The following is a 22,856-nucleotide window of genomic DNA, read 5'->3' as shown; positions in this document are numbered from 1 at the left end:
ACTGTTGCTCACGTGCCCACCGGCTTGTTTGCTTGCCGGTCGTGAGCATCGATGCATAGACGACGGAGCAAGCCTGCGAACAGTTGCCCTGCCTTGACCGACTGCGAGCCATGGATACACTACATATACATGGCGATGCTACTGTCTTGCCGCGTCCAAGCTCTCTACACATGCACCTATTGTAATATCTCTTTCCAGCTCTCTTTTACCCACTCTTTCTTGTCAACATCATGTCACACGGTCGTTATATATCCTGGCCAGATGCGCATGTGCTGACCATAGCGCCCACCTACCCTCCATCCGGCGCTGCCAACAACTACCCTTCTCCTGCAGCCTCTCGTCGACCATCCGAGTGCCTCTCCGAGATGAGCATGAGTGGCAGTCGGAGGGGTAGTTTAGCTGGCTTTGCGTCGGAAATGGAGAGTACAGGGCAATGGCAATCAATAGGCAGTGAATCAAAAAGTCCACTAGCACAATTTGGTTTCTTCAAAAACCTGACGGAGAAGAAGACAACACGGGGTTTGTTGGTCAATGTCATGCACCTTGCACAGTTCTGATCAAGTGTAGATGGCCAACAACCGAAGAGAAGAGGTCCCAAGCCAGACAGCAAACCAGCCACGACACGACGACAGGAGCTAAATCGTCAGGCACAACGGTACTATCAATCTCAAGCTCCGCAACAGCACACGCTAACCTCTAGCTAAGAACGCATCGAGAAAGGAAAGAACTGTATATCAAGGCTCTCGAGCAAGAAGTCATTCGCCTCAAAGATACATTCGCTACTACTTCCCGAGAACGAGACGCTTTCGCAGAAGAAAATCGACGACTAAAAGAATTGCTCATGGCTCACGGTATTTCATTCGAACTTGCTAGCCCTACAAACGGCATGGGCCGTATCGGGAGTTCCTCATACGGAAGCTCAAGTGGCAGTGCATCATATGGCCCAGGGTCAGCGTCAACTGGCTATACATCACCACCACAAAGTTTACAACATCGCGGCTCTAGTTCGCATGACGTGCAGAGCCAGCAACCGCTGACCATGCAACAAAACCCACTGGACTATGATCAAATCGGAATAGATTTCGTGTTAACGTACGATCGAACGCCCTATCTTTCTCCTCCACCCCAACAATAGTCCTTCTCGCTCTTTACATCACCTTCTATTTCTTTCTCTTCCACCCTTCGTACGTCATCTGATTTCTTCCACAATTACGCTCCGAGCTGACGACTGCGTCCGACAGCCTCGAGCGACCTTGTATGGACCACATGCAGTACTTAATGGTGCGCGCCCACGACGCCGACGAAACGATTAGCGGACACGCACTCATGGCAACGGCACCACCGGATGCACATATTGCAAATTGCCCGCAGGAGCATTACCCGCATCAAATGCCGGATGTCAAAATGCCGGATCTTATGAAGCTGCTGGACCTCAGCAACCGTCTTCCCCTTGATGGGGAGATCACGCCTATCATGGCGTGGGCAAAGATTTTGAAAGATGAAAAGTTTAGGGAGTTGTCGAAAGAGGATCTCGGGCTTATCAAGGGGGAGCTGCTCGCCAAAGTGCGATGCTATGGGTAAGTTCGACGTTTCAAGCGGTACGGGGCATGGCTAACCTCTGCCATATAGCTTTGGTGCAGTTCTCGAGGAGTTCGAAGTTAGCGACGCGCTAATGACTGTTCTTGCTGGAAAATACTCGAATGGTAACCCTACACCCGTCATGTAATGTTTATTAAGCATCAAAATTGCGGTTTTGGATAATTATAATAAGTTTCTTTATACTACCTAATGCCGTTCGTTTCAATATCAGACAAAGCAAGCTTGCCTTCGAATACACGTCCCATCTGTTTTTATCCTCCCTCGCGTGATGGTCCCTTCCAGATAATGGTCAGAGCTTCAATGCCCCACTTTAGCCACGCAGGGTCCCGCGTTACGATGACCCCCCATCCTGAAGCATTCCCGTCTGGTGAAACCACAATTACTCTTTATCGCCTTTCTCATACTTTCAGCATCCGCATAAGAGCTTTCTGCGTCCCCGCTTCACTCGCTCTTGCCGTCTATACCCCGAAGATACGCGTATACTCCTATTGACCCCTCTCACCGACTCCGACTAGAGTACTAGCCATGAGCGAACTCAGCGTCTATGACAACGATCCAACGATCTACCTCTTCACATCATTGACTGCCGGGTCTTCACACATCATCACAGCTACATCGCGGATCGAAACCATTCTAAAAGCGAACAAGATACCGTTCAAGTACAAGGACACGGCAACGGACGAGCTCGCGAAGAAGTTGTTCCAACGCAGAGCAAGTGGGAAGAAGTTGCCACTTGTAGTCAAGGAGGGATATGTGCTCGGCGTTCGTACAATAGCCAGCGTGTTCTTTGGGCGAAAAGGCTGATACAAAGCATAGGGCATCGAGGAGATCGAAGAATGGAACGAGTACGATGAGATTAGAGAAGCGTTAGGCGTCACCTCAGCATTCACGGCCTTCCCCGCGAAACCCTCAGCACCAACTGGCGCCGCACCATCGTCATCGTTTACAGCTACAAAGAAGGAGGACACTGCGAAGTCAGATCCAGAGCAAAACCTCGCGATTCGTCAACTGGGTGCCGAGGCCGCGAAGGTTGCTGCGTCGAGGAAGCAAGCACCAACCAAAATCGCTACTACGAACCCACTGCTAGCTGAGAAGACGAATACACCGACATCTGCGACACCTCAGAAGACGAACACACCGACATCCGCGACGCCTCGGAAGGCGAACACACCGACATCCGCGACGCTTCAGAAGACGAATACACCGACCTCTGCGACGCCTCAGAAGATGCCTGTGAAAGCGGGCGCAAGCAGTATTCTCTCTCCACGCTCGATACCACTTCCTCAGACACCTAAGCTTGCCTCTTCGACCACAAAAGATAAAAAGCCACAGGTAACGACCGCCCAACCTAAGACTTCTAAGCTCGCCTCGTCCACCACAAAGGATAAAAAACCATCGGCAACCAAGGCCCAATCTAAGACTTCTAAACTCGTCTCCTCGACCACAAAGGATAAGAAACCACAGGCAACCAAGGCCCAATCTAAGACTTCTAAGCTCACCTCCTCGATCACAAAGGGTAAAAAGCCACAGGCAACCAAGGGCCAACCTAAGATTCCTAAGCTATCCGATCTCCAGAAACCCGTACAAGCGCCTCCCTCAATGCACGATGACGCTGCGAACCCAGCTCTCAGCGCTGGTCCAATATCTAAGACACAGAAGGAGCTAAAGGGAGCGAAGGTAGACGACGCAAGTAAGAAGGAAACGAAGAAGGTCGAGCAGGCGACTGTAATAGAGGAGGAGAGTAGTGAAGAGGAAGAGGACGATGATGATGACGACGAGGAAAGTGACGATGAAGAAGAGAGTTCAGATAAGGCGGAGAGTTCAGAGAAGAAAGAGAGCATGGTGAAAAAGGAGAGCGAGGAGAAAGAGGAGAGTTCAGATGAGGACGAGGATAGTGACGAGGAAGAGGAGAGCTCAGAGGAGGAGGAAGAAAGTGATGAAGAGGAAGGCATAAAGAAGGAAAGTGCAAAGAAGGGAAGCGCAAAGGAGGAGGGTGACGAGGAGAGCAGCTCCGAGGAAGATAGCTCGGAGGATGACAGCTCAGAAGAGGAAGTAGACAAGGCCAAGGGGGTTCCAAAGACGCAAAAGCAGGACCCGAAAGATGCAAGCAAGGCGAGCGCGAGTGTGAAAGGCTAGAGTTGTTCCTCAAGGGCTGCATAATATAGCAAGAGGTGCATTGTATTATGAAGAGAGCAAGTATAAGCGATCCACACGACTCACATGCCTCGTGTTCCAGCCAAAAAATACTGCAATCAAGTTCTCATCCAAGTCGCTAACTAGCCGACGCGCGATAGGGCGGATCCACATTGAGAGGCACACCGTCGGTCGAACCTCCAAGGCACAGCAAAAATGCAAAAAAGAATGGATGCTTTGAAGCTCTCAGACGGGGAATCTTGATTAATGTTAGTGTTGCGACTCGAACCTGCGGACTACAGTTGTCTTACCGAACCCCGGCCTCCGGCGAGTTGTTTGTTGACAAGCCGAAATACTGACCACTATACGATCTGAGATTGCCAACCCAATGGGCTGAGATTTGGTGGTTTGATGGAGATTTTGGAAATAAGAAGCATTATATACAGGTGCAAAGTGTTGCCAATGAGAGCATAATTAAAGGTATCAAGTTCAAACGGAGCGTGGTGTGGGTCGTGTGAAATAAGCGATTGCAAGGGTACGCGCCACTTCGAAAAATTTGGTATCCATTCAACTAATTTAGCAATGCTACAACATACAATTCCAACACAGGGTATAACAAGCCCTACTCTCTGCACACCTTCTCAGGACTTCGTGGCCTTTTCCGCCGCGTGTGCGTCGCCCGACGAGCTATCTTCATGGTCCTCTGCAGCACTCTGTCCCTCGACAATCGCTTCTTCACGTCCAAGCATCATATGTTGGATATTGACTTTTGGTCCCTTGAACCACTTGTGCGCTGAGACGAACCACCATACTGTAACAATTAACATGGGGCCTCCATATACTACACAGGTCCAGTTCATATTCGCAGCGCTGTGCAGCGTGTTAGCGAGTAGTTCACACAAGTAAATGATGGCCGTGCATATAGAAAGAAAGCAATTACGTGACTTACTTCAACTCAGCGCCGGTAGAACTAGGCAGACACAGGATGGGCACCATGAGCAACACGAATGCAGATGCAAAAGCACCGATGGGCATGGAGAACTTCCCGAGGTTCCACGGTCCTGGCCGGAAGCGCTTTCCTACGAAGAAGACGCGTATGAAGATGGGTATGGTAAATGCACTGTTACAAAGTAAGCACCATTTGGTTACCTAGGTGTGTGGCAATGTGAAAGGTTTAAAACTCACACAAAAGCGGAAATAGCACCAATAGAGAACAGTGCACCAATAGGTACTGACCCGCCCAGAATCAACAACAAGCACAGAATGCCGACCGCGCAGTTGAACCACACAGCATTTGCAGGCGTTTGCGTGTATCTATTCACTTGCTTCCAATAATTGCTGAGTGGAAAGCAGTCGTCGCGCGCATACGCAAACGTGACTCTACTCGCCGCAATCATACAGCCCTGACCCATGGAGAAGCCCGCAATAATCGTGAGTGCAAGGATCGCCAGCGTCATCTTCTGCGTCATGCATTGGATGAGGTATGCAGCGAATGGCTGTCCAAGGTCGGAGTCGAGAACTTGATCAATATCGACGACCGTATACGCAACAACGAGCTGCAGGAACCACCCGAAGATGCCTCCCGTTGCGGAGGTAAGAACGATGGCGCGCGGCGACGCAAGGTTGGCGTTTGAGCACTCTTCTGCTAGATGGAAGGGGCTGTCATATCCACTCATTGTCCATATCACACCAATAAAGCTCATCAGCACGCTCACGCCGGGCAGGAACGATGTGCCCTCGTAGATGGTACCCCAAACTTCGCTAGATGGAGTGAACCTTGGAAGACCTCGTGAGGAGCGGTTAGTCCCCGCTGGGATCAGAATGATGACGATTATGAGTGCGACGAAGTTGAATGTCGAGCCCGCGGAGTTGAACTGTGCGAGCCACTTCGTAGGCATGGAGGAGAGGATTGCGTGCAGGATCATTATGAAGACCGTGAGAAGAAAGGTTTGCCAGTCTGTGGGCACGTAGTCTGGGTTGTTGATGGAGCCGGCAGCGAGGATCATAGCAGATATGCCATAGTTCACTTCAACGACCTATTAGTCCTGACGACGCATATATTGGTATGTTTACTGACCGGATGGCGCTGCAGTCACTTGAGCAAGCCAATTGCTCCAGCCCGTTAGCCAAGCGGCGAATGGCCCCCAACCTGGGGGTGCCAAAACAGCTGCGGCATAGTATAGCCCTCCGCTTGTTGGCATTGAACTACACAGCTCGGCCATGCTCATTGCCACGCACTGGATTCCCAACATGGCGATGATCCATCCCCATGTCATCCCAGCCGTACCTGCATATCCCATGCCATAGGTCAGCGTACTCGCAAAGCTGGGCAGCAACCCCAGCACCGCAAAGCTCACGCAAAAAGTCGTAAACAGCGAGAACTCTCTCTTGAATTCGCTCTTGTATCCAAGCGCAGCCAGTACCTCCTCATCGGGATTAAATGAATGCCTAGGATCGTACGGGACATCGCCATCGGGGAGCACCGACGTCACGGGCTCTTCAGCTATGGACCGCTTCCGATGCGACATCACGTTATCTCTGGTAGCCATTGTCGTTGCGCAACGCTCACGGGCGCGCAAATGGTGGGCTGAATCGTTGTGGGGAAGCCGTCCAAGAAGCAAAGAAAAAAGTCTAATAAGAGAACGTCAACGTTTTCGCATACAGTTCCACTGTCAAGGTCGATGAACCATGGAAAAGATAAAAATAAGCAACCGCCTGAACCGACTATATATGATTATTATGCTGCATTGGTGCCAGGGCTCTGCTCAGCCCGAAGAACTAGTAGAAGGGTCGTGAGCGGGGGTCGACAAGATAGGACGGCACACGCGAGCTGGTGTTCTGAAGCGAGCGAGCGCGACCGGCCGTTGACGGCCTGCCCATCATGGTTGGTGAACGAGCTAGTAGGGCGGGCGATAGACTTGCAGACAGCGAATGACGACAAGGTCTGTCGCTATCTCTTTATCAGTGGGTGGGTGACTCTGTTCGCCTACCACAGTATAGGCTTCCCTAGCCGGGTAGTGTGGATGTGGAGAGCAAGCCGGGGTTAGAGGACGCGCGACGGATGATGGAGGTGTAACAAGCCACGGCGAGCTGCTAAAGAGCTGGTTGGCACATTCAAACGCCACAATCAGTAGAAGAGACGATGGCGCGCAGACACGAGGTTCAAGCAAGCCCAAGGAATGTTAAGCCGTGTATGTTGTTTGATGGTTTCGATTAAGCACCTATCGCGGGGGCGGAAACGCTCCGATACCTGGAGGGCCAGGCTTATTAAACCCAAGCAGATCCCTTCCTTACTGTGTACGGCTGGACATGCTTCAACAGGCATGGCTTTCCCTTGCAACGGCCCTGCCCGTCAGGTTGCGAACAGGTCCCACATGAAGCAGGATAGCGGGCCTATACGCGGGGATAAGCTGGACATTGGGTATCATAGAACGTTTAGCTAAGAAGATAACAGCATCATCGCTCTGACACGCTTTGACCTGAGATCGCATGTGAATGCTCACGTAGCAAAGGCGACACAGGAGCTTCATCCCCATAGAACCTAGTAGACCAAAGGCTAGGTTTACCAAATGCGCCCGAGAAAATGACTATCCCCTCAGTAGTAACTCGAACTGGGAGCATAATCTGCCTTGGTGCCCGGAAACGCTCCTGCAGGAGTTCGGTCGTCTTCGTCGGCACTATCGTCTTCCTCCCCCTTGAAAGCTTCACTCGGATCCAGAGGCGCCCTCATCCGTACGAGCGAATCTTCACCAAGCGCTGGGATCACGAACATTTTGGGGTTATGAGGGTCTCGTCCAGAGGGCATGCTGGCCAACAAAGGTTCCGATGGCGGTACTAGCTGAACACCGACCTAACAGAATCAGTAAGCCAAGTAGACGAAGATATCCAGACACACATACCGTATCGTTCATCTTCTCCCACTTCTTTAACAGCATATCGACCACTCGACCCTCCTCGAACTTGCCAGCATCAGTTCCCCAATCGACCCCTCTTTCAATCTTGCGATCTTCTCTCTTTTCTTGCCATTCCTTCTTTAGCTTCGAGAACCCAGAAGACTTCTTCTCTTCCTCAGTACCCAGAGAGACGAACCCCAGCTCTTTCCTCGCACCTCGAAGCCACGCAATGCCTTCACCAGTTTTGCCCCCTGATTCAGCATCACACGCCAGAAATCGACAGGCTTTTCCTTTTGCGGTTCGCCTCAAGTCGTCTACGTATTTGAGCAAATCATCGTTGATCTTGGATGATCGACCTAGCATAGCTTGGGCTTTGGCAGCATGCTCAGACGATGCCAGACATAGCCGGGCAAATAAATGTGCGCGGACTTTGGGTATATCCACCCCCCTAAACATCCAGTCTTTATTGTTCTTATTCCTATCTTCAATAACAACCGCTGGATATGGGTCATCCTTCAACACCATGATCAGGGTAGCCTCGGCCATGGTAAGCTCAGCTAGCGCTCCCAAGACAGAGGCTGATATGTCCACTGCCGCAGGCTGAGAATTCCATTGCCCTGCTCGATTGACCAAGTACGTGTGTATGGAATTCGCCTCGAGAAAATGCTTCATTGCGGCACTGATCGCCGTTGCACGTTGTTCCGGTGTTGGACTAGTCGCATTGTATAGAGTATGTAGCTGTGCCCGGGCCTGAAGGCTATAGACGTATGCGAGTGTCGATAGGGTGAAGCACAGTTCGCTTTCTAGGCTTTTCAACTTGACTCTTGTCGGCTCTCGTCCTGGTACCGAGGACCCTAGAGTTGAGCGCCATTCTACTTCTAGCTCTTTAACCAGTACCAAGTCGATCTCCTCGCCTGCGCAAATTGTACCGCTCAGCCCAGCGTCTAGCGCGAAAAGATACGGAATGTAGTCGTTGAGTGCGGATGTCACGGTAGACAGATTCGAAGCTTGCGACGAAGGTGGTATGCGCTTGTGTCGTTTCAGCACATCGCGAACGACGCCGCGTGCAGTTGTCGCGCAGTTCGGTAGCGAAGGGTGTGTGCTGCTGCTAAGATAGTCGGTGAAAGATATGCTAGATGTGGTCGGTAATACAAATGGGAAAGGCATTGCGTAGGGGTGGAGTGTTTGTCTGGAGCTGTTGATGCAGGTACAAGGGTAGCGGGGTCGGTATGCAACAAGCTTGGCCGCATCATGCCAGGACCAGATATTAGCAACCAGCATAACTGTATATATAGTTCAAAAGGGAACTAGAACACCTGAATAAATATTCTGTTAGTGAGATTATAAAAGGGACCTAAACTGTACTTAAGCAACTATGTGTTGACTTTAGATTCATGTGATAATGGTAACTCCTCTCCTTGGCACATATATGTACAGGTCTGCCAATGTGAAGATCCACGCGCAGGTCTTTCCAAGTAGGACCTGCCGAAACGCCTAATTGTGTCGTCCCCGTCATCTTCGCGCGCTATGTCGCTTCCTGCGCATTGGTAGCATCTCGTGTGTCCACCCAGCCGATCCTGCAAGGACGCCTTCGCCTTCGCAGCGTCGTCTATTGCTTCTTGAGTGGCTCGTCGATGTAATTGTATTGCGCGAAGAGGTATCCCTTGATTTTTGCGTCCTTCAGCAGCTCGAAGTAACGTTCTGTAGCTTTCGTTAGCCGTTTTCCTGAATAAAGCGATGTGCCCCATCTTGCGTGCAATACTTCAGAATACGCCTCGACGGATGGTTCCGCAGGCAACAAATAAACTTTCAAAAGAGATGTAGGGTTGCCATACCTCTCAAAGGCCCGCACTTCTCCAAGTGATTCACCCCCTCCCTCCGGTAGCACTTCCCCATCTCTTCCCTCACTAACCGTGCCATCATGCTCTTCACCCACTGCTCACGGATTATAGAGTCTTGTGCAGCCTTGAGTGCTTGGTTGTCCTCATAGTCGACGCCACTGAAGGTGGGTGCGACCTTGGGCTTCTTCGCCAGGAACATTTCGGATTCGGGGGTCGGCATTGTGGCGGCGGTGGGGTGTGCGCTGTCGATATTTCAATTGGAGCGAGGTGAACGAGGCAGATTGCGCAAGAGCTGAGCTCAAGGGGCAGCGTAGACGTCGTGAAGCGGAGCTGGAGTTGGATGCGTGTGAGGATGCGAGCGTGAGATCGCGCCGGGCTTTCGGCCAATAGCTGCACGTGATATTTCGATTACTCTCGTTCTCAGTGGAGAGCCTCTACTTGATATATTGAGTTTACTATATAATTTCATGGTGCCATTCCACTGTCTTTCCTGTTCCAATCTTTCATCCAAGTTCCTACAGCTGCACTCATACTCAACACACTTGCCCGCACATCCTGACCATGGATAAAGCTTGTCCCCTTGGCCGGTGGACCATTACGTCCGCCTCGGAACTTCCCCTGCCATCTCCAAGGCTCAAATCTGATTTCACTGACAGACGACTCGAGGGCGCGCAACCTCTCTTCTCTCTCATACTCGCAAATCGCACATATGCGCTCGAGTCTGACGCTGTGGAATGGGTGCGCTCGACCTTCTGTGCAGGGCTGTACGTCGTCTTCTGTAGCTGCAGCTGTCGCTGATGATGCATCGCACTCCTCAAGATCTTTACGGGCTGTTCGGACAGGGAGTGTGTGCGTTGGTGCGTTTGCGCTCGAGGTGGCTGATGGAGCAGCAGACTGGCCTGATGATCCCTCGTCTTCCGGCGACTTCCCTGTATTTCGTTCGACGGTGACTGCTTTGGTTCTTGCGTCTGCGCAGTATCTAACCGGCGTCGATGAGAAAGTCGAGTGGCCGCAACCTAAAAAAATGAATAATCGATAGTAACACATCGTATAAATAGGTGTTGGTATACATTGAGTAGGTCCCTGAAACTCGTATAGTGCTTGATGATGAGTGTTTGTGAGTAGGGCTTGGACTCGGTTGAAAGCAGAGTTCTTTGTTGGCTATCGCATGGCCTCCTGTTTGCAAACAAACCCCATGCAAGCCACATTCGGTCATGCTCCATTATCTTCGAAAGTATGACGATCTATATAGCGGCGTTGAGCGCCACCTAGACATATTTTTGAGACTATTTTGAAGATGATTGTGTCTCGGGCTTACGAGATTCAAAGTCGTGGGGAGACGTCTATCTTCATGTATTAGAATTCTGTGTATGTGCTTGAAGAGTAGTATCTATGAGAAACGAAGATGCTAGAAATGGCTAAAATGCTATGCAAATCCAACCTGCAATATGCGACCACAACCTTGCGGCAACACCAGTTATACTTTTGTTTCTTTTTCCGCCTCAACGACAGGAGTGCTATTTTGCGCCTCCGTATCCAGTGGCAATGAGCTTCTGCTGGCCCTCTTCCTCTTCCGTTCCGCTCGTTCAGCCACTCGCTCTGCTCTCTTCTCCTTCTCTGCTTCTATTCCGGTCTTTGTCTCCTGATGCTGCTTATCGAGCTTGTTTCTAGTGATCATAAGGCTTGTCACGATGGCTACCCCAGCAAAAGCCACGTATACAATCCACATAGTAGACAAGGCCTCTGCGAAGGCTTTTCGTGCAACGGCCTTTTGCTCATTAGGCAACGACTGAATGAGCCCAACGCTAGCGCCAGCAGAGCCTCCGCCAAACGAAGACGCAGTCTGTGGACCTAACGTGGCTACCAGTTGAGATTGTTTTGATTTCATTTCGTTGTTAAAAATGACAGAACCAACCACGACAGATATAGCTGAACCGAGGTTACGAGTAAAGCCAAACGTGGCAGTTGCGGTCGCAATGTCGCGTTTCTATTTCAAGTTTGTCAGTTTCGATATAGAAGATAAGCAATCAGCGTTGGTATAATTACTGGAACAAGGCTCTGAAGAGCAATAAGCGGGGCTTGGAAGTTTGGTCCTACTCCAATACCTGCAATGATTTGGAAGATGATGATCTTTGCCCAAGATGAGTTCTCATCGAGGTTGATAAACAACCCAAAACCAAGGGTCATCATCAACATTCCGAACCATATTAATGGAAGATACTGCCCAGTCTTCTTGATGAAGATGCCTGTGAACGCCGAAAGGAACGATATGGCAAGTGCTGTTGGAAGTACGTAAACACCCGATAAAATTGGCGTAGCTCCGAGTACAGCTTGAAAGTAGAGCGGGAGAAAGTAGGAGCCCGAGATGAAAACGAAGGCGTGGAGGAAGCAGGCCCCTAGGGCTGCCAGATTTGACCGCTTCGAGAAAAGATCTAGAGGCATCAGAGGGTATGGCGCAACCCGCCATTCGACCAGGAAGAAAATGCCGATGGTTACGACGCCAAAGATGATTAGGCACAGAACAGTTGCTGAGTCCCACGGGTGGGTAATGCCGCCAAATTCCAGGCCCAACAGAAGCATTATGGTTCCACCGACCATCGTGAAAGACCCTAACCAGTCAACGGCCTTGAGACCCTTGCGGAGTGGTGTTTTCGGTGTTTTCACATCGAGGAAGAAGAGAATGATGATGAATGCCAGCTAAAGTTGTACGTACGAAGTCAGTGTATGTCTCAAAGCAAGTTCGTAGAAAGCTTTACTCACTCCATCAAGGGGTAAATTAATGTAGAAACACCATCTGCACCTGTTAGTACGGGCTTTCCTAAAGGTTTAAGCTCAACGAACCTCCAAGAGACCTTTTGCGTAAATAGGCCCCCAATAACAGGACCCAGGCTGCTCGCCAGCGCCCACACGCCGCCGATGATAGCAAAATATGCGCCTCGGTCCCGCATGGTAAAGAGATCAGAAATTGTAATATTGGCAAGGGTGATCAAACCGCCTCCTCCAATTCCCTGGATAGCTCTTGCTGCAATAAGCATATCCATATTGACCGAGACGCCCGCAAGTAGCGATCCCACAAAGAATATGGCGTTGGCGACCAGCAGTATCGGTTTTCTGCCAAAAATGTCGGAGACCTTGCCCCAAATTGGTGTCGACGCTGCCTGAGCAATCAAGTATGCTGACCCAACCTAAAAACGGAGATACGAGGTCAGTGCATGTCTGACAAGCACGTCGTACAAGGGACGTTATTTACCCAGGTATATCCAGACGCCGAGTTGAACTCTTCGGCGATTGTAGGCAGTGCGGTCGTAACGATAGTGATGTCCAGGGCGGCGAGCAACACGGCGACAGCGAGCGAAAACATGATGACGGCTATTTTCAACTTGCTTCGTTGCGGTATGTTTTCGTCTTGCGCCCCAGGCGCTGAGGGCTCATCTGCAGCCACGGTTCTGCTATTTTCCTCCTCTTCTTCTGTGCCATTGGGCTCCTGTCCTGAGCCGTCCAGCTCTGCAGTGCTGCGAATGCTCGATGACGGGGTCGCTACGTCGACTTCTTTGAATGGCGCGTTAGGATTCGGCGGCTGGATGTTCCTCGGTGGGACCGTTGCGTTGTGAGTCGACTCCATATTGAACTACTGATAGTACGGGGAGAAAGGTCAGGTTAAACGCAGTTGTCGTGACATTTTTTTTTTTTAGAAAAATGAGTGTTAGTCAAACGAGGACTCGACTTGAAAGTCGCCATCTCGGGATTCGGGGTTTACAACAGCCGAGAGTGCCCGGATTAGACTTGCACTCAGGATCGATAGTTTAGCTCATTAGATCTGTCCATCGGCAATAACTGTGGATTACGGTTATAGTGAAGTTCTTCACAGACATGTACTGATGTTCTGAGAAATAAGTCAGGAGAAGATTTGCGACTAGACTTGATCTGCAGGGCAAAGGTTAGGCGTGAAATGCTGTTTTGGTCCTGTCAGGCAAGCCGCATTTTGGCTCAACTGATAAGATAAGGCAGTGTGACGGGTAGCTGTTGAACGAAACCTGGGGTCTCGTAAAGAATTGCAATGACAGGTCCATGGTCAACGGGTCGGAATGTTTCGGATTGTGGTCGGCTTCACAGCAGATGGTTACAGTCACACAAAGTGGGCTGCCTCTTAGGCGTACCATGCTGTGTGATTGACGTAAGGACGTGTGCATTGCGCACGCCTACCGTGCGACGGGGTGCAGACTGGACTTGTATATGATGTTTATGATGGTATGTTTGTGGTGCAGACCGTCTACTGAGCACGATTGGTATTCAACAAGTGTTCACCAACAGAAGTGAATCAGGGTTGGATTGCCTCAGCCATGATCGCTGAACCCTTTCTCCACTAAATACCCATAGTTCGTTCTAGCGGTGCTCTAAGGTAAGCTATGCATAGCAAAGGTGCTCTTGTGGTACAACCAAGCGCCCAGCACGAGTTCGTAGAGCGCGCAAGCTGGATCGCTAATCTCTCCTGCTGCGACTGAAGAGCCATTTGTATTCGCACTCGCACTCGCATTCGCATTCGCATTTAGATTCATAGTTTCGCTGCTAGGTGGTTTGTCTAGCCGTACTTTCAGGTATTCGTTTGAAACTCGATAGTGTGTCGACCCAGCTTCCTGTTGAGCAGAACTATGGGGACAGAGCGCGATGGTCAGAGGCTGGAGGGTCTAATGGATCGGTGAGCCGCGAGTCTCCGCATGTTCCCCCCACCCACGAGCATTAGATAACATGGAGGAGCAGGTGTTGGAGGAGACCATTGGGGCGCTTCGTCATGCCGCTGAGCATGGTGTTCTCTCTGGTGTTGAGAAGCTAGAGTGTTGACTAGTGTAATCTTGCAGCACAACAGCGAGTAGGATTGGGCGAGTGTTAATCGCAATGCGTCTTGCTCCCATGGTCACATAGACATTCACACGCCTCCTGCCCCTCACTTCCCCGCAACGGTCATGTCGAGGTGCAGCAGCAACAGCAGCAGCAGCACGGAGGAGAACGCAACGAGACGAAGGCTGTTGACCGTTTACCCATGGATTCGCAGCAACAACGGGCGCAGGCGAGAACAGAACGGTGAGCAACGGTCTAGGCTCGTTCTAGGTTTTCTTGTTGGGTGCATGCCGATCAGCCGAACAGGGCTCTTGCAGCTCGATTAGCCAAGGCCCGGGACGTCTATGCGCCTTTGTCGAGGCAAACGGGTATGCAGACGCAACTCAGTGGATCTGTTGACGAAGGCGACAACTGTGGGCTTTCTTTGTGGGCTTTGCGGGCGACGTGAAAGCAGCTTTCGTCATGTCCCAGCAGCCTATCAGGGCGAGCGCGCCCGGAGCCAGAGATACACGACGGGTTGGATGAAAGCGTCCGGGCCCTCTTCTCGATCCAAGGTTGGTGTAAGTGTGCGTGAGTGTGTGAGTGAGTGTGGTGTGTATGTGTGCCTGTGTGTGTGCCGACTATATCCATTCCCAAGCTTGCGGGGACAAGGCACCGTAACGGAACTAGTCTTTGGCTCCACCCACGGGCCTCGAAGCGTTTGCTCGCAACGCCATCCAGCACTTGCAGTTTTCGTCCTCTCCCCACGCGTCCTACCAATATAGACTGCCACTATCCTGTGCGTCTACCCTTGCGTGACAGATCCCAAGCATTCTTGCGACATCTACTTCACAACAGCCCCGCGCTTCCGGTTCCTACATCATAACGAGCACGCCGCACCGGGACCGCATGTCGAGATCGAGCCGAGGGATCTTCGTGGAGGGAGTTTGGCAGCAGAGTACCACCACTGGCCTCTCACCCTGACCGATACCAAGCCATTGAGCCTTTGCGCCTTGCACATGGCCGATGTGCTTTCCCCCCGCCGAGAGGGCTCGCCCTTCCACGGCCCAATTCGCTCCCCAATGCGCTCCCCATCGTCCGCTTCGCTGTCCTTCGACACGTACACGCCACTCCGCAAGAACCAGTACTCGCTGCCAGACGTTTCCTCGCCCTCGCTGGCCTCCTCCTCACGCACATCGTCATTGCACTCTACGCCCTCGAGTAGTCTCTCCCTCGACACCAAGTCAGACGAGTCGAGTAGCGACGACGATGGCCTGGCTTTCCCCAACTATAGCACCGCGCGGCAGTACAGGAAAGGATTTGCTCCCTGTGACATGGAGACATCCACCTCTATAGCTACGGCTACGGCTACGGCTACGGCTACGGCAGCCCAACCTTCCGCATCGCCCTCGCCACTACCCAGCGAGGGCCTTTCTTCAGATACGCCATTAACCACACCAGACCCACTACCCATGTCAGAGGACGACACAGCAGTCCGCAAAGAGCCTTCACATCACGTCGACTATCTCTCGTACGAATGGCGAGAGGAGGACATTTGGTCGTCTTGGCGGCACATTGTGGAGCACCGCAAAGTTTATGGCGAGCGATCCAGGCTCGAAAATGCCTCCTGGAGGACGTGGGCCAAATCGCAGTTCAAGCTGAAGACTGTGTCCCCTGAAACGCTGAATTGGTGAGTGTTCGATCTCTTCGATCGGCACCCCTGTCATGGGGCGTCGATCATCCCCATCCGTGCACCCCACTTCCAGGTTTTTTTGGTCATGAATTCCACTAACAAACCACACAGGCTGAAAGACGTGGATGTTACGTGGCTGTATGGGCCTATGCAACCTGCCTCGAACCGATTGTGCTCGCAACAAAATTCGGAGCCCGCCAGCCGGTTATCCAAGTGTGGTTCTTTCGTCAATGGCGTCAAGAAGCCAATTCTTAAAAAGCGCAGCATGTCAGAAGCCATGCTACAGAGGTCACTTTCATCTTCATCGCTGGTAAAGCAGGCCGCAGAGTCAGTGCAGGCCCAACAGACGACAGGCGGGACTCTGGAGCTACGGAAATCTCGACCAATCATCGGTAGGGCCACCCCTGATCTGCCAACATCCTCGACAATGTCAAGAGGGTTGATCTGGGAGGGCACCGACTACTTCTCTTCAAAGTCTACGTCGGGACTGCACACACCAGATCACAGTGAGAAGAAGCACATTCGATTCGACGATAATGTGGAGCAATGCATTGCTGTGGAATGCAAAGACGCTGATGACGATGAGGATGACTACAACCACAACCCCTGGGCCAAGTATCATGATGAAGAATCTTCGTCTGACGAGGGCGTGGTGATGATGAAGCGCTCTCGAAAGAAGAGGCCGTTGTCACGAACGACATCAACAACTAGCATCAGCAGCGATAACAAAACCATCGCTATGCTACCATCCACAACACTCAAATACAGGACCGACTCACCCGACGTCACAGCACAGCCCCAGTCTCAGGGAATTGGTTTCTGGCGGCAAGGTCGATTATCACCTTCACCGTCACAAGAGACACTGAAGCCTTCTAATCCGTCGAGAAACTTTCTACTCGCAGAGGATGATGAAGAGGGGGATGCCTACTTTAACCCCTCGAGCGCGTATGGGAGCAAGCGGCCCAGCACGCCGACTGCCTCAGACCCTTACTCATTACGAGCGAGCAACTCGTCAACATCCTTGGAGTCTGGTGGACTCCGAAGAACGGCATCCGGCATGTTTATGCCTTTCGAGGACAACGAAGAAGACCCACCCCCACCTGGCATATTAGGTCGGGTTGTAGACACAGTTAATACCGCACGAGATATTGCACATGTGATATGGAATGCCGGGTGGAAGAATTAGTACATTGATTTTAGCGCATGGCGTTCATGGGACTGGACCATACCAGTGGATATACACAATCGGGTTCACACATATTACTGCCTGGTTCTGGCGGGGGTGTTGCGAGGCGCTTCGATTGAAGCCTTGTTCACATTTGTATCAGTGGGACTATGGACATGGTTCTATCTCGCGAATGATAATATATACGTTAATCGCCAACTTGAGGGAATACCCGCATGACGTGCATCAAGGGGGTGAGCTGTTGTCGACATAACGACGATCCATGACAGGCTATGGACGTGGTTGACATGGTGACTGAGAAAGCACGCGTTTGCCCCAACCGTGCAGAAGCGGAGGGTTCTGTAGTGTCACCACGTGAATGCAATGGCTACTGGCTGACGTGGTCTGCAAGCAGCCGTTTCCTTCGCCAGTTGTCTCAAACATGCGGAACACCTGATGCAGAGGGCTAAGTCACCTCAATGCACATGTCAACTAGTGAGGAAACCACGTCGCTGTGGGGAAAGCTCCGGCAATGAGCAAGAAAGATTGAGTCGTGGAGAGGCTCGGGGACCCTTGATTAAGAAGTCGGAATTAGACTATGAATCCAACATGGGTTTTGCATGAACAATATCCCCAAGTGAATACAAAAAAAGGCCAGCTGTCACCCGGGTAGTTGTTGGAAGCGGTTCTCGAAGTATCCAGAGAGGTTGCGCTCGGGCGGAGCAAAACAGCCAATGGGAGATAATCATAAGCTACGACCCGCTTCCGAGGGAAGTTGACACGTTCGCGCTTCCCACCCGCATCTATTTATCAACGGCACCGCCCCAACCTTCTTTGCCGACATCCTTCTCTCCACCTCAACACTACTACTCAAGTCCTCTGCTCTTCCCTAGACAGCAGGCAAGCACAATGCGCTTCGCAATTGGTGCCACTGTTGCGCTCGCTGCCGCTTTTGTGCGCGCAGACGATGCCAGTTCTTCGGAGGCCGAATCATCAACTTCGACCTCTGTTTCGAAGCCTACCTTTACTGTGAGTAGCCTCTTGTCCATGGAATCTGGCCTCGTGCTGACAAGACCTGTGTAGCCTACCAAACTCAAAGCCCCCTTCCTAGAACAATTCACCGACGACTGGGAATCCCGATGGAAGCCCTCGCACGCAAAGAAGGATGTCAAGGCCGACGACGAGGAGTGGGCGTATGTTGGCACTTGGTCGGTTGAAGAGCCTTCTGTGCTGAAGGGCATGGAGGGTGACAAGGGACTGGTCATCAAAGACAAGGCTGCTCACCACGCCATTTCCTCCAAGTTCCCCAAGGCCATTGACAACAAGGATAACACCCTTGTAGTTCAGTATGAGGTCAAGCTCCAGAGTAAGCTGCATCCTCTGACACTAAGCTGGGGTGAATACTAACGCCCGCTACAGACGGCTTGGAGTGCGGTGGTGCGTACATGAAGCTCCTCCAGGACAACAAGGCTCTCCACGCGGAAGAGTTCTCCAACAGCTCCCCCTACGTCATCATGTTCGGCCCTGATAAGTGCGGTGCCACCAACAAGGTATGAACCCCGTAATGTTCAGACTCGGCCCAGACTCACCATGGCAGGTACACTTTATCTTCCGTCACAAGAACCCCAAGACCGGCGAATACGAGGAGAAGCACCTCAAGAATCCCCCAATGGCCCGCATTGTTAAGACCACCACCCTCTACACTCTCATCGTCAAGCCCGACAACAGCTTCGAGATCAAGATCGACGGCGAGTCCACCCGCAACGGCACCCTTCACGAGGACTTCACCCCCTCCGTCAACCCCGATGAGGAGATTGACGATCCCAACGACAAGAAGCCTGAAGATTGGGTTGACGAGGCCCGCATCGCTGACCCCGAGGCCAAAAAGCCCGAGGACTGGGACGAGGACGCGCCTTTCGAGATTGTCGATGAGGAGGCTACCAAGCCTGCGGACTGGCTCGAGGACGAGCCCACCACGATTCCCGACCCGGAGGCTGAGAAGCCCGAAGATTGGGATGACGAGGAAGATGGTGACTGGATCCCTCCTACGGTTCCCAACACCAAGTGTGATGAAGTCTCTGGCTGCGGCAAGTGGGCGCCTCCTATGATCAAGAACCCTGCCTACAAGGGCAAGTGGAGCGCTCCGTTCATCGACAACCCGGCCTACAAGGGTGTCTGGGCTCCCCAGAAGATCAAGAACCCTGACTACTTTGAGGACAAGACGCCGGCCAAGTTCGAGCCCATTGGCGCTGTAAGTCATCTATGCCTGTCTTATGTATATGACAATGCTCACACGATTTAGATTGGATTTGAAATCTGGACTATGCAGAACGACATCCTCTTTGACAACATCTACATTGGCCACTCCATCGACGACGCCGAGAAGCTCAAGGCCGAGACTTTCGACCTTAAGCACGCCGCAGAGAAGGCTGACGAGGAGGCCAACAAGCCCAAGCCTGAGGATACTCCCAAGTCGCCCTCTGATCTCTCCTTCAAGGACGACCCAGTCACCTATGTCAAGGAGAAGGTCACTACCTTTATTGAGATTGCCAAGCGTGATCCTGTCGAGGCTATCAAGTTTGTTCCTGAGGTTGCAGGTGGTATCGGTGTGCTAGCTGTCACGATTCTTGTCCTCCTTGCCTCCGTTCTCGTTGGCTCTGGTGCCGCTCCTTCGCAAGAGCAGCTCAAGGCTCAGGCAGAGAAGGCTAAGAAGGCGGCTGTCGACGCCAAAGACAAGGCCGCTGAGGCTGTGGCTACCGGAGCTGAGAAGGCTCAGGCCGAGGTCAACAAGCGCACTACCCGTTCCACTGCTTCGTAGATGGGAAGTAGGCGTGGGAGAAGTGATTGAAGGGCCGCGGTGGAGAAATACTGTCAGACCAGTGCATGGTCAAAAAAGGGTTACAGGCGGGCGTGGTCCTGGAGGGCTGCCCCGAATTCCCATATTCTTGGATTTCAGGATTCATTACCTACATATCGTTCTGGAGTTAACGCGCTATGACAATGTACCATAGTCTTCGTTTGCAGAATGAGTAGTGCAGCGGCCTTGGGCATAGACCCTCGGATACCAAATACAGCAAGGCATTGATTTCGTCAAGACTCATGTTTCTTATCTTGTGCTGAATGATGATGATATGGAGCATGTGGAGAAGAGAAGAGAAGCGAGCGGCGATAAGCGTGTGTAAGCGCCGTAGACGCGACCGAATTGCGGAGTGGGTCAAGCGATGACCTCGGGAGTGCCACGCGGGGGAGAGCTTCGGCCGCCACTCGCGAAGGGCAAGCCGGAATCTGTTTGCCAGAGCAGCCGTGAGCCTCTTTTGCCCCAATCTTTGCGTGTCTACTTCTTGTAATCTACATAATTGGATTCGCAAAGAAACTCTTCTCGTCCTCTTCTTTGCGCTCCGTGGTGGCTCGCTGCCTCTCCCCACATCCCTTCGGCAGTTGCAACATGGCGTCCCGCCGAGCTATCGCACGCATCTCGACGTTGACCGCCCGCTCATCGTTTCCTCGCGCAGCTCCTCTCTGTACCAGAATGTCGTCGCCTGTCAGTTTGAACAAGGTGGCTGCGCGGCGGTTGCATGCCACGGCCCAGCATCTGAAGCCAGCGACGTCTGCCGTGGCCGAGTCGTATCCTACGAACCACGAACCAATACAGTCGCCCGCAGACACACCGAACTTTCTCGACAACCAATTCGTGGCCTCCAAGGCGACACAATGGATTGACCTGCACGATCCTGCCACCAACAACTTGGTGACGCGCATCCCACAGAGCACAGATGAGGAGCTCAGGGCCGCTGTCGACAGCGCACACAAGGCGTTCAAGCCGTGGAAGGAGACCAGCTTGCTTCACAGGCAGCAGATTCTGTTCAAGTACACACATTTGATCCGTGAGAACTGGGATAGGCTGGCTGCTAGCATTACGCTGGAGCAGGGCAAGACGTTTGGCGATGCTCGGGGTGACGTCCTTCGTGGTCTGCAGGTTGCCGAGACTGCCTGCGGTATCACCACCCAGATGACGGGCGAGGTCCTCGAGGTTGCCAAGGACATGGAGACGCGCAGTTATAGGGAGCCATTGGGTGTGGTGGCTGCCATATGCCCTTTCAGTGAGTGCACAACAACTGGCCGCGACAAGGGCACGACGCTAACCTACTACCCCAAGACTTCCCCGCTATGATTCCCCTCTGGACCATCCCTATTGCCACTGTGACGGGTAATACGTGCATCATCAAGCCCTCAGAGCGCGACCCAGGCGCTTGCATGATTCTTGCTGAGCTTGCTGAGAAGGCCGGCTTCCCTCCTGGTGTTGTCAACATTGTTCACGGTGCGGCCAAGACGGTCGACTTTATCCTCGACGAGCCCCGCATCAAGGCCATCAGCTTCGTGGGCAGCAACAAGGCTGGAGAGTACATCTACTCGCGCGCGTCGGCCAACGGCAAGCGCGTCCAGGCCAACCTGGGTGCGAAGAACCACGCCGCTGTCCTTCCCGACTGCAACAAGAACCATGCGCTGAATGCCATTGCCGGTGCTGCCTTTGGTGCTGCTGGTCAGCGATGCATGGCTTTGAGCACTCTGGTTATGATTGGCGAGACCAAGGACTGGGTCCCTGAGATTGCCGAGCGCGCAAAGGAGCTTCAGATGAATGGAGGCTTTGAGGAGGGTGCGGACCTTGGACCTGTAATCAGCCCAGAGTCGAAGAAGAGAATTGAGGACCTGATTGCAAGTGCTGAGGCGGAGGGTGCTACGATTCTCCTTGACGGCCGCGGCCAGAAGCCTCCGTCTGACAAGTATGCCAACGGTAACTGGGTAGGCCCTACCATCATCGCCAATGTCAAGCCCCACATGAAGTGCTACACAGAGGAGATTTTTGGCCCCGTCCTTGTCTGCTTGAACGTTGAGACTATCGACGAGGCTATTGACATGATCAACGCAAACGAGTACGGCAACGGAACAGCCATCTTCACACGCTCAGGTGCGACTGCCGGTCGCTTCCAGCGCGAGATTGAGGCGGGTCAGGTTGGTATCAACGTACCCATTCCCGTCCCTGTAAGTCTTGTCTGGTTTGATGCAAAGCCTGACAGGTGCTAACCAGCTGCAGCTCCCCATGTTCTCCTTCACCGGCAACAAGAAGTCGGTTGCAGGCGGCGGCGCAAACACCTTCTACGGCAAGCCTGGTCTGCAGTTCTATACGCAGTTGAAGACGGTCACGAGTCTGTGGAGGAGCGAGGATGCGGTGGCGACCAAAGCGTCTGTGAATATGCCCACGCACAGCTAGGTGGGGACGGTGAGGGGTGACATGAAAGTACTTGGCAGCTCCTGTCCGTATATAGTCATAGTAGCAGCCTCGAAGAAAAGCATGTATGTTCCGACGCAGGCACGTACTCTGGCGGATTCTGTCAGACCCATGTAATGTGAGGTGATGATGATGGACGCATGATAACCGGCCCATTGCTTCCAGAAAGACAAGGCTCGGAACGCCAGTCGGCAGTCTGAAACGAGAGGCGCCGCCAGAGGCTATCAACGCTTGCACGAGCCCAGGCTGCCGGGTCACGGCTGGCGCACGCCTACGACGACGCACATGGATGGTCGATGTCATGATGGCCCATTTGGCGCGCATCACAATGTATGCAAAAGGTGGGATTTGCAGCTTGAACTGCTTTGTTGGTGAGGTGGGTGTGGAGAGGTGCCCTATGCGGCATGAGGAGTCGCCAAAGCTTGGGGGG

The 22,856-nt window shown here is 52.4% G+C and overlaps 10 protein-coding genes across 10 annotated transcripts; 5 read left to right on the top strand and 5 right to left on the bottom strand.

Moving 5' to 3' along the window:
• Window positions 1-230: 230 nt before the first annotated feature.
• On the top strand, window positions 231-1,726 carry K460DRAFT_381517 (uncharacterized protein; the record flags this gene model as incomplete). Its single annotated transcript, XM_040935363.1, has 5 exons — window positions 231-519; window positions 568-655; window positions 706-1,092; window positions 1,242-1,577; window positions 1,630-1,726. The coding sequence occupies 5 exons, from the start codon at window positions 231-233 to the stop codon at window positions 1,724-1,726; spliced, it is 1,197 nt and encodes a 398-aa protein (XP_040782585.1).
• A 123-nt stretch (window positions 1,727-1,849) lies between these two features.
• K460DRAFT_215763 (uncharacterized protein) lies at window positions 1,850-3,632 on the top strand. Its single transcript, XM_040927283.1, has 4 exons — window positions 1,850-2,361; window positions 2,416-2,741; window positions 2,808-3,343; window positions 3,469-3,632. The coding sequence occupies exons 1-4, from the start codon at window positions 2,125-2,127 to the stop codon at window positions 3,480-3,482; spliced, it is 1,113 nt and encodes a 370-aa protein (XP_040782584.1). The 5' UTR covers window positions 1,850-2,124; the 3' UTR covers window positions 3,483-3,632.
• A 618-nt stretch (window positions 3,633-4,250) lies between these two features.
• Window positions 4,251-6,525, bottom strand: K460DRAFT_371988 (amino acid transporter). Its single transcript, XM_040934462.1, has 4 exons — window positions 5,810-6,525; window positions 4,918-5,758; window positions 4,682-4,852; window positions 4,251-4,602 (listed from the first exon to the last, which is right to left on the bottom strand). Exons 1-4 carry the CDS (start codon window positions 6,279-6,281, stop codon window positions 4,374-4,376), a joined length of 1,713 nt encoding a protein of 570 aa, XP_040782583.1. The 5' UTR covers window positions 6,282-6,525; the 3' UTR covers window positions 4,251-4,373.
• An 802-nt stretch (window positions 6,526-7,327) lies between these two features.
• K460DRAFT_297280 (pH-response regulator protein-like protein palC) lies at window positions 7,328-8,792 on the bottom strand (the record flags this gene model as incomplete). Its single annotated transcript, XM_040929697.1, has 2 exons — window positions 7,328-7,582; window positions 7,632-8,792. The coding sequence occupies 2 exons, from the start codon at window positions 8,790-8,792 to the stop codon at window positions 7,328-7,330; spliced, it is 1,416 nt and encodes a 471-aa protein (XP_040782582.1).
• A 5-nt stretch (window positions 8,793-8,797) lies between these two features.
• Window positions 8,798-9,815, bottom strand: K460DRAFT_349638 (uncharacterized protein). The gene is made up of 2 exons (XM_040931435.1): window positions 9,461-9,815; window positions 8,798-9,326 (listed from the first exon to the last, which is right to left on the bottom strand). Exons 1-2 carry the CDS (start codon window positions 9,684-9,686, stop codon window positions 9,235-9,237), a joined length of 318 nt encoding a protein of 105 aa, XP_040782581.1. The 5' UTR covers window positions 9,687-9,815; the 3' UTR covers window positions 8,798-9,234.
• A 112-nt stretch (window positions 9,816-9,927) lies between these two features.
• Window positions 9,928-10,917, bottom strand: K460DRAFT_371983 (uncharacterized protein). The gene has a single exon (XM_040934461.1). The coding sequence runs from the start codon at window positions 10,511-10,513 to the stop codon at window positions 9,932-9,934; it is 582 nt and encodes a 193-aa protein (XP_040782580.1). The 5' UTR covers window positions 10,514-10,917; the 3' UTR covers window positions 9,928-9,931.
• A 26-nt stretch (window positions 10,918-10,943) lies between these two features.
• On the bottom strand, window positions 10,944-13,088 carry K460DRAFT_381512 (uncharacterized protein; the record flags this gene model as incomplete). Its single annotated transcript, XM_040935362.1, has 5 exons — window positions 10,944-11,453; window positions 11,513-12,163; window positions 12,227-12,260; window positions 12,308-12,651; window positions 12,717-13,088. 5 exons carry the CDS (start codon window positions 13,086-13,088, stop codon window positions 10,944-10,946), a joined length of 1,911 nt encoding a protein of 636 aa, XP_040782579.1.
• A 2,212-nt stretch (window positions 13,089-15,300) lies between these two features.
• Window positions 15,301-17,160, top strand: K460DRAFT_297302 (uncharacterized protein; the record flags this gene model as incomplete). Its single annotated transcript, XM_040929698.1, has 2 exons — window positions 15,301-15,971; window positions 16,086-17,160. The coding sequence occupies 2 exons, from the start codon at window positions 15,301-15,303 to the stop codon at window positions 17,158-17,160; spliced, it is 1,746 nt and encodes a 581-aa protein (XP_040782578.1).
• Window positions 17,161-18,048: 888 nt separating this feature from the next.
• On the top strand, window positions 18,049-19,957 carry K460DRAFT_297443 (calreticulin precursor; the record flags this gene model as incomplete). Its single annotated transcript, XM_040929714.1, has 5 exons — window positions 18,049-18,168; window positions 18,223-18,505; window positions 18,559-18,689; window positions 18,737-19,390; window positions 19,442-19,957. The coding sequence occupies 5 exons, from the start codon at window positions 18,049-18,051 to the stop codon at window positions 19,955-19,957; spliced, it is 1,704 nt and encodes a 567-aa protein (XP_040782577.1).
• Window positions 19,958-20,668: 711 nt separating this feature from the next.
• Window positions 20,669-22,408, top strand: K460DRAFT_297418 (Methylmalonate-semialdehyde dehydrogenase; the record flags this gene model as incomplete). The annotated part of the gene is made up of 3 exons (XM_040929708.1): window positions 20,669-21,239; window positions 21,296-22,179; window positions 22,232-22,408. 3 exons carry the CDS (start codon window positions 20,669-20,671, stop codon window positions 22,406-22,408), a joined length of 1,632 nt encoding a protein of 543 aa, XP_040782576.1.
• Between the last annotated feature and the right edge of the window lie 448 nt (window positions 22,409-22,856).

Source organism: Cucurbitaria berberidis, assembly GCF_010015615.1.
Source record: "Cucurbitaria berberidis CBS 394.84 unplaced genomic scaffold K460scaffold_8, whole genome shotgun sequence".
NCBI classification, from domain to species: Eukaryota; Fungi; Ascomycota; class Dothideomycetes; order Pleosporales; family Cucurbitariaceae; genus Cucurbitaria; species Cucurbitaria berberidis.
This window is presented reverse-complemented; position numbering and strand designations above follow the sequence as displayed.

Coding starts and splice junctions, on each gene's coding strand:
- K460DRAFT_215763 (XM_040927283.1), top strand. CDS start 2,125: ATGAGCGAACTCAGCGTCTATGACAACGATCCAACGATCTACCTCTTC. Junction 2,362..2,415: donor AGGAGGGATATGTGCTCGGC/GTTCGTACAATA, acceptor TACAAAGCATAG/GGCATCGAGGAGATCGAAGA. Junction 2,742..2,807: donor CAGAAGACGAACACACCGAC/ATCCGCGACGCC, acceptor GAATACACCGAC/CTCTGCGACGCCTCAGAAGA.
- K460DRAFT_371988 (XM_040934462.1), bottom strand. CDS start 6,281: ATGGCTACCAGAGATAACGTGATGTCGCATCGGAAGCGGTCCATAGCT. Junction 4,853..4,917: donor GGTGCTATTTCCGCTTTTGT/GTGAGTTTTAAA, acceptor ACTTTGTAACAG/TGCATTTACCATACCCATCT. Junction 4,603..4,681: donor TCTACCGGCGCTGAGTTGAA/GTAAGTCACGTA, acceptor CACGCTGCACAG/CGCTGCGAATATGAACTGGA.
- K460DRAFT_349638 (XM_040931435.1), bottom strand. CDS start 9,686: ATGCCGACCCCCGAATCCGAAATGTTCCTGGCGAAGAAGCCCAAGGTC. Junction 9,327..9,460: donor GAAGTGCGGGCCTTTGAGAG/GTATGGCAACCC, acceptor CGAAAGCTACAG/AACGTTACTTCGAGCTGCTG.
- K460DRAFT_371983 (XM_040934461.1), bottom strand. CDS start 10,513: ATGTGTTACTATCGATTATTCATTTTTTTAGGTTGCGGCCACTCGACT.